Source organism: Danio rerio, chromosome 7 (genome assembly GCF_052040795.2).
Source record: "Danio rerio strain M-AB ecotype USA chromosome 7, GRCz13ab, whole genome shotgun sequence".
Classification (NCBI taxonomy): domain Eukaryota; kingdom Metazoa; phylum Chordata; class Actinopteri; order Cypriniformes; family Danionidae; genus Danio; species Danio rerio.
Genome location: NC_141027.1, coordinates 75,572,501 through 75,582,500, shown reverse-complemented (window position 1 = coordinate 75,582,500; position 10,000 = coordinate 75,572,501). Strand labels below are relative to the sequence as shown.

General features: G+C 31.6%; 1 protein-coding gene across 1 annotated transcript in view; it reads left to right on the top strand.

The window, feature by feature from the left end:
- phlpp2 (PH domain and leucine rich repeat protein phosphatase 2) overlaps positions 1 to 10,000 on the top strand; it is a 105,880-nt gene that overhangs the window by 53,691 nt on the left and 42,189 nt on the right. Inside the window, exon 6 of the mRNA XM_087262243.1 lies at positions 4,745 to 4,899. Coding sequence (XP_087118369.1) covers positions 4,745 to 4,899 — 155 coding nt within the window. The remainder of the gene's footprint in view (positions 1 to 4,744; positions 4,900 to 10,000) is intronic.

Here is a 10,000-nt window from a genome sequence, read left to right as displayed (position 1 = left end):
AAACTCCCCGACAGTACACACACACACACACACAGCCTGAATAATGCAAGGCGCAACAAATGTGTGCCAGCGTCATCCTGAGGTGAAGGGCTGTTTGAGGCGCCGTGATAGAGGAGAAAAAAGTCAATAATATCCAGCTGCAGACCAACACACGTTCCAGCACACATGATCTAGGCAGGGGAGGACCATATGTGGTAACGACGGATGTTTTAGCTGAAGACAGATTCAACCTGCTTTGACTGAGCCCTTTTAATTTCTAGTTTACACGATCTGAGGGATCTGTTAGGTTTGTATTCGGTCAGCATATCTGTAATGTATTGAGCTCCTAGACCATTTTGTGAATTATAGACCAGTAATAATACTTTAAACTCTGTTCTGAATGTGACTGGGAGCCAGTGTAAAGACCTGAGGACAGGTGTGATGTGCTCTGATTTCCTGGTCCTGGGCAGATTCCTGGCAGCAGCCTTCTGGATGAGCTGCAATTGTCTGACTGTCTTCTTGGGTAGGCCATTGAGGAGTCCATTACAGTAATCCACTCTACTGGTGATAAAAGCATGAACAAGTTTCCTCACTGGAACAATAACAAGACTGCAGGTTGATGTTTTCAAAATATAGTAATAACAGTTGCTAGTGTTTAGTAAAAGATAAAGTAGTTTTACTTTTATAGTCAATTTATATTATTTACCATAATAATTTAATTAATTATATGTAATTAATTATGAATTACAGTAATTCACTTTAAATTTTATTTAAAGGCGGCAGCTAGCTCTCTGCAATTCTCACATGGTCGCCCACTGAAGCTAAGCAGGGCTGCGCCCGGTCAGTACCTGTATGGGAGACCACATGGTAAAGCTAGGTTGCTGCCGGAAGTGGTGTTAGTGAGACCAACGGTTAACCAGTTAACCAGTTAAACTCTGCTGTTATTTTGGGGTTTCCGCCTGGATTTTGCCTACCCAAATTTAAAAGCTTCCCAAATCCACATGCAGAGGTGTAAATGCAAAAATGTGGTCTCATTTTTAAAGAAAACCCTTTGAATTTTCATAAAGTAGGCAATATATATATATATATATATATATATATATATATATATATATATATATATATATATATATGTATATGTATGTATATGTATGTGTGTGTGTATATATATATATGTATATGTATGTATGTGTGTGTGTGTGTGTGTGTGTGTGTGTGTATATATACACACACACACACACACACACACACATATATATACACATATATACACATATATATATATATATATATATATATATATATATATATATGTATATGTATATATGTGTGTGTGTGTGTGTGTGTGTGTGTGTGTGTGTGTATATGCCTACATTATGTGTCTTTGATTGTGTGCGCGCGGGTCTGCAGCTGTATATATCTCGAAAAATTGTGTGTGTGTTTGTGTCAACCTCTGTTTGTGTCCTTCTGTGTGTCTAATATAACACATCTCAAACAGCACAACAAAATCATTAATCATAAAACGTTTACGAATCATACTCTAGTGTATGTCTGTGAATTATTATTATTATTATAATGACGTTTATAGGTGCAGACATAAAGCATGAGCGTGATGTCATTGACCCTTAGCATTAGCCCATCTCGAGGTGTCCACCGCAGTGAATTAAGCAGTGATGTAATGACAGTGATCAGAGTTTGGCTCCTGCTTCAGTCTCTCGGTGATGTCATCGCTGAGCTCCTCAGGCCACAGGGTTTGTTGTGTTTAAAGCAGATTGAACGAGCCATGCTTTAATGCAGCTGACAACACCAGTTACATGTTGATTGCTGTATGGACTGGCCACTATAAACACGCTTCTGTTAGATTCCATATAATTTTTGGTTGGGGAAAATGACTGCAATATTAATTATTAATAAATCTGATGTGAAAAAAATGTTTAGTCTTATGTTAGTAAGGGCTATATTAAAGTTCATTGTTCCACATTTTTATTTATAAAAAACACTATGGATGCACCAAATATCTGGCCACCCACCAAAATCGGCTGCAAATGACGTTTTGGATTTTTGTTGAAAGAAAGCAATGGTTGAAAATATGAGCGGAATAAAAGTTGATGCTACACCACAGTGCTCTGCCATATTTAGCACGCAGTTTTCACTCTCCCTCCAGTCGTCGACACCACACAGAGTTAAGCAGCTTCCACACCGGACGCAGAAAGTGCTGAGCTATGAAACCCATTCATTTCAATGGCTTGTGGTGTGCAAGGGCGTGTTTGTTCCTGAGCTGACCAAAGTGTAATTTTAAGGATCTTATTGTATAAAACGGCACAATTTGGGTGAACAAATATATTTAGTAACTAGGGGTGTCACGATTTCGATTTTTAATTGAAATCGATCGAAATTTATGCTCAATTTCGATTATCGCATCAAAAAATAGATTCGTCGATGCTGCCACGCCCCCCATGTCACGTCAGCTTGGCTTGCCAAGCGGGAAAAAAACAGGCTTGTTGAAGTGCTTGTTAAACTGCAGAAGCAGGAGACCCGTCGACAGAACTTAAACCCTCTCCTCTTTCAATGAAGTCGCCGGTGTGTAAGCATTTTGGATTTCCAGTGAGTTATGTTGACAACGTTCGTGTTGTCGACAAAAAAAAACACAGTTTTGCAAGCTCTGCTATGTACGTATTACGTACGGTTCGTCCGATAGACAACACCCTCATCACGATCCTCCACCCACCCCCGTTGCAAATCCGCTCGCGAAAAGTACACACTCAGGCCCTGTTTACACTGTCTTTGTTTTTAAATGGCATTTTAGAACGACAACGATTTGACATCCACAGTGGCGTGTAGCATTTCTGAGCAGCCCTCCTTCCTCTCTACCTCTGACACACACACACACACACACACACACAGCCATGGGCTCGAGACAGTGGGTTCAGGCAGTCAGAGGATCAGTAGACTGCTTCAATCTTTCACTCGCTTGTACTTAGTCATTTTAGCGAACACCTCAGATACTGTTGGCTGGTTCCTGTTGGTTGTGCGTCTTTTTTACCGACACCATTATAACGACACGGATCACTGCCTATTCACGAGTCCCGCAGAAAAAGTGATTGACAGGTGGTAATTATGTGTGTATCTTGCCTTTATTCATTTACTGTATGATTTGTTTATGGGTAAAACAAAGACCATGCAGGTCAGGTAGTTTAAACGGTAGGCTACAAATAATGAATTGGTCATTAATTAATTAATTATTCATAATCAAAAATCGAATCGAATTGTGCCTTTAGAATCAAAAATGTAATCGAATCGAGGATTTGGAGGATCATGACACCCTTATTAGTAACCCAAACTCATCCAAATTATTGCTGATATGCAAATGATCACGTGTGCATGTAATGCAAACATGTCATATAATGTAATTAAAATATCTGTTATTTGTCAGTAGTTCATGGCTTGTGATTCTTTGATGTTTTCTGTTTATTACAGTTACAAATTGCATCTCTGCTCCAGCAGAATTTGATGTTAATAATAACATAACAAAGGGGGTTTTATTGTCATTTTATTAGTCTGAAACAATATGTTGTATAAGAAATAAAATATATAGAAATAAATAAAATAGCATTGCTATGTTTCAAACTACACAAAATGTCAAAATGTGAACTTTTTACCATCAATGTTGTCAGAGCAGAGATCAACATCCTATGATGCAGTTTATTGTTCCACTCTTTTATTCATTAAAAAACTATGGATGCACCAAATATCCGGCCATATATCGGCTGCAAATAGTGTTTGTGATTTTTGTTGAAAGAAAACAATGATTGAAAATATGAGCGGAATAAAAGTTGATGCTACACCACAGTGCTCTGCCATATTTAGCACGCAGTTTTCACTCTCTTTCCATAGTCACCACACAGAATGAAGCAGCTTCCACACCGGACGCAGAAAGTGCTGTGCTATGAAACCCATTCATTTCAATGGCTTGTGCTGTTTAGCTTTTGCACTTGTATAATTATCTATGCCTTTACTGAATGAATACTGTGCTACGTCAGATTGCACTACTATGTTTTTCTCTTCTTTTTTATTCTCTTATATCACGTTTTATCTGTTTTTATGTTGTTGTCTTTTCTTATCATTTTTATTATTTGTTTTTATTTCTCTTATACTTGTTTCTTTTATTCTTGTTTATGGAAAGCACTTTGTATTGCCACTGTGTATGAAATGTGCTTTATAAATAAACTTGCCTTGCCTTGCCCATGCATGACACCACAAAATCTGCTCAAAAAACGTGCCAGTGGGCTGTTCTCGTGTAGTTTACTTGTTCCTGCTGCTTAAAGTAGTGGTACTGTGCTGCCATGGCAACACTGGTTAAGTGACGCATCTCAACTCATAAATAAAATGTGCTTATTTTATTGGCTTGTGTTTTAAAAAAAGTAAGTTAATGAATTAAATTTGATAAGTCTTATAATACTACTTTATAGTATTTCATAAAATGCGTTTTATTACAAGCGTTTCTGTTTTCAGATCAGTGCACCCATAAGATTTCCTACTGTATAAACTTATCCACCTCTCTGCCATTGATTTTTCCAATAACAACTCTCTTTGTTATTCCTGTTAAGGCTATAATTTTTTTTTTGTTTAGTCAGTTTTATTATTTGTCAAAACTGAAATGGTGAAATCGCTGTAAATGACAGATACCACTAATATAGCATCATATGTACATATATGCATTTATGCAGTGAATAGTGATTAATGGTAGTCTCTCATTGTCATGCAGGTGGTGTCTCAGACTATAAGTCTTGTGGATTTGTCCTGCTACAGTCTGGAGGAAGTGCCCGAGTATCTGTTCTACTGCCAGGACATCACACACCTCAACCTGCGGCACAACTTCATGAGGCTGGACGGCCCGGGAGGACTCGCCAACTTCAACAGGTGAATTTACAAGCAATCAGACTTAAATACAGTCTTAATGCTAATTAGAGTCTTTTAATGTTCAGTGTGTTTCAACGATAGTTTTGCTGCTGTTTGTGTATCACTCGGTTTTAAAGGGACAATTTAACCAAAAATGGACATTTCTGCATCATGCACTGATTTGAAACTTGAATTTTTGTCATCTGTCGAACACAAAACAAGATATTGTGAAGAATGGGGATATCGTGATGTCTGTAGTGAGGGAAACGACTACCATTGAAGTCAATGACTTTATTTTGTCTTCTTTTGTTTAAGAGACGAAAGAAACTGGCAGAGGACGAGTAAATGATGGCAGAATTGTCTTTTTTTTTTCCATCCATGATAAAATAACATGATATTTTACTTGTGATCCAAGATTTTCATGTCTTAAAATGTTTTTTTTATGTAGTGGACTTCTATGTTGCTCAATTAAGTTCCAACCTTTGGGATAAAAGCTGCTTTTATGGTTAAAAAGTATATATATATATATATATAGTATATATATACTATATATATATATAGTATATATATATATATATATATATATGTATGTATGTAAATATATATATATATATATATATATATATATATATATATATATATATATATATATATATATATATATATATATATATATATATATATATATATATATATATATATATATATATATATATATATATATATATATATATATACATATATATATTTACATACATACATACATTACTTACCACCCACTTTATTTGGTACACCTGTCCAACTGCTCATTAATGCAAATTTCTAGTCAGCCAATCACATGGCAGCAACTCAATGCATTTAATGCAGTGTACACAGGGTGAAGACGATCTGCTGCAGTTCAAACCAAGCATCAGAATGGGGAAGTAGGTGATTTAAGTGACTTTAAACGTGGCATGGGTGCCATACAGGCTGGTCTGAGTATTTCAGAAACTGCTGAGCTACTGGAATTTTTACGCACAACCATTTCTAGGGTTTACAGTACAAGGAAGGTGTACCTAATAAAGTGGCCGGTTAGTCACCATCCCATAATGCAATTCACAACTGTAATTAAACGGAAATCCCAAAATACGGAAGCTCTTAATTAACAGATAATTTTTGCAGGGTTATAAACGAGTATATAAACCAGTTCTGTGGAATTTCTGAACTCACCCAAGCCTCATGTCTTCCATGTAGACATCAGAGAACAAGTGAGCGTTAAATCAGTGCACTCACTTTCTTTATAACAGCTGTAATTTCTGTTTAGGTGTACTTTTGTGAAACCTTACTTGAGTGCTTTGTACGAGATCCAAAAGTGCATAAATTTAAGCTGTTGTTTCCTCTGGGATGTGGTCTCTCGCTGTGCTGCCATGCGCACGGACACTGAGAGTAAACGCTGCTTGTTCTGTACGTGCACTCATGTCATTGACAGACGCTTCTGTGCAAACATAAGCAATAAGAGCAGCACTAAATGGGAAGTTGCAGATGAGACGATGCTATTGCACGTTAATCATCAGCTATGATTAGTGGCGTTTGGTTATTTATTGCAGTAATTGGGCTTTCTAGACGCAAAAAGAAACGTTCAGGTCATATTTCACAGCAAAATCAACAGCGAAAAGTTTGTAATTTTGTTTGTGCAAAGTAGGAGCCTAGATTTTAGGATGAGCAGCATGTGAACAGAAAATTCGTCCTAAAAATCGTCCCCTCTTCCCTGTTATGACATAAAACTGAGTGTAATGGTTTTTCAATTTTGGAAAAGAATGACATATGGGGCTTGATTTTGTCCAGCGGAAACTGATTAGATGAATGGACTGTTGTTGGTTACTATAATCACATGTGGCTGATAGATTTCTAGAGTTACTATTTATGTTTTTGGTTAAAAAAAGCTCATAATTAAATAAAAATAAATGTGCATGATTAAATAATTTACTCTAAAGCCTGAAAATGTGATTTATGTTTTGTTTCACCTAGTGACTAAAGACTATACAATTAAATACTAAATAATATAAGTGCTTAAACCTATTTAAAAATAATAAATGTAGTATGTGCATATTTTAAAAAGCATCTATTTATCTACCTGTCTTATTATTATTATTATTATTATTATTATTGTAATATTTACAATAATACTAAATCATAATAATAAAATCTGTTTAACAATATATTTTTTCATTGTCAAATTTTTGTTTAATAATAATTAATAATAATAAATATAAATATAAAATAATAATAAATATTATTATATACTGTTCATTGTCAATTTCTATTTTCTATTAAATTGTTCTTTAATTATTTATTAATATTATTATTAACAATTATAATAAATAATTAATAATAATATATTATATTAATAATATAAAATATTAATAATAATATATTAAATTATTATTATTAATAATAATAATAATATATTAAATGTAATAATAATAATAATAATAATAATAATAATAAATATAAATATAACAATAATGACAAAATAATACATAAAATATAATTATAATAATAATAAATATAATTACAATAATAATAATAATAATAATAATGATGATAATGATAAATATTTATTATTTATAATTAATATAAATATAATAATAATAAATATATTAATAATAATTCTTTTAAATTAAGTTTTTTTATTTAAATTTAATATTATTATTATACATTTTATTAATAATAATAATAATAATAATAATAATAATAAATATAATAATAAATATAATCATATACTTTCTTCATTGTCAAATTTTAGTTTCTTTTAAATTAAGTTTTGATTTTATTTAATTATAAAATAATAATAATAATAAATAATAATAATAATAATACATGTAAATAAATATAATCATTTGCTGTTTTCATTGTCAATTTTTATTTTCTTTTAAATTAAGTTTTTATTATTTATTATTAATAAAAATAATAATAATTCATCAATTTATTTTCTTTTCAGCTTAGTCCCTTTATAATAATAATAATAATGAATAATAATAATAATAATGAATATAAATAAACATAATAATAACAATAATAATAATAATAATAATAATAATAATAATAATAATAATAATAATAATAATAAATATAATAATAAATAATATAATCATAATATACTGTTTTTATTGTCAAATTTTGGAATATTTTAAATTAAGTTTTTCTTTTATTTAGTATTATTATTATTATTATTATTATTATTAATAATAATATTAATAATACATGTAAATAAATATAAAATAATAATGATACATATAATAATATACCTTTTTCATTGTCAATTTATTTTTCTTTTAAATTAAGTTTTTATTTAATTTAATATTAATAATATAATAATGAAAATAAATAAATAAAATAAGTATAATAATATGCCGTTTTCATTGCCAAATTTTAGTTTCTTTTAAATTTGTTTTTAATTTAATGTTGATAATAATAATAATAATAATAATAATAATAATAATAAAATAAAAATAAATATAATAATAAATATATTAATGTACTGTTTTCATTGTGAATTTTAAATTGTTTTTATTTCATTTTTTTTTTTTATCTCAGCAAAAATTGAAGAAAATTAAACGTAAAAAATTTCCACAATTAAAGCTTCTGTCACAATTTCATCAGTCTGAACTAAACGTTTATTTTGATGTGCTCTGAAGACTCTTAATTATTGGAAGCCTGGATGACCTGATATGACAGTAATTTGTGCTCATAAAATGGTAAAATACTTAAAAGGATATCATTTATCTTTGAGATGAAATACAGATATAACCTATAGACATTTCACCTCATGAATAACGCTTCTCTTTCCTGTTACACATGCCTGCTCCATTACTCCTCTTCTTTCAGTCTTTATTCTCTCTCTCTCTCTCTCTCTCTCTCTCTCTCTCTGTTCATCTCGTCTCAGCTGTGACATATATTTAGTAAGTGTGTGTGGTGGGCGGTTCAGGATGCGTGGGATGATGTGCTGATGTGTGTGTGTGAGCTCAGCATATGTTATGAGTCAGGCTTCCACCTCCACTCCAGTGTCATTGCCTTTCCTCCCATCCACATCATTCATTGTTAGACTCACACTTAACAGCCTCACGGCCAGACATGTGCCAATATGCAGGAAGAGAGTATATTGTGATTAGGGCTGCACAATATGTCGGAAGATTATTGTTATGGTGATAATAGTATATGCAATATCAATATCGCAATATAAAATAGAGTTTCGTGTGTGAAGCATTTGTGTGCTGCATGCATGACCAATCAGATGAGGCCTTTAGTACTGTATGTTTTTCTCTGCCTCTCCAGTAGCTTCTGAAAATAAATGAACTAAACACTAATGCCTGAAGACAACAGAGGAAATGACAACAGCCAATATGAATCAGAATTTCCATCGAGGTTTTCAGTTGTTTGTGGTGCATACATTAAAGTTCTGAAGTGTGCAACTTGACATAGTATTTTTACGATTTAATTAGCGCATAAAAATTAAAATTTATTTATTATTAAATTATTTTAGGAAGATCAATGCATACATTTCTGATAAAACAGGGCTTTGCAAGTTATTTATATCTAAAGAAATGTTGTTATCGCTACACTGAGCAACAAGCTTGCATATTTTCCCATTATTTTGACTGTATTTATGTAATTTAATTAGCCTAATTAAGCCTTTAAATGTCACTTTGAGCTGAATACTAGTATCTTGAAAAATATCTCGTCAAATATTATATGCCGTTATCATGGCAAAGATAAAATAAATCAGTTATTAGATGTTTGTTAATAAAACTATTATGCTTATAAATGTGTTAATAAATAACTTTTCTCCTTTAAAAAAATTGGGGAAAACATATATATGGGAGGAGGGGGGGTAATTCTGACTTCATATTTACATTCATGCATACGTACATGTAAAAATATGAGAAAAAGTTTCATGAAAAATACAGTACACATCATTATAAAATTGTGAAATGTTATTGTACTATTAAATAACTGTTCAAAAGTTGTTTATAATTGAATTTAACAATTTATTCCAGTGATTTAAAGATTAATTTTTTGAATTTTAGCTTCATTACTCCAGTCTTCCATCACTCTAATATTTATTATTATTATTATTATTATT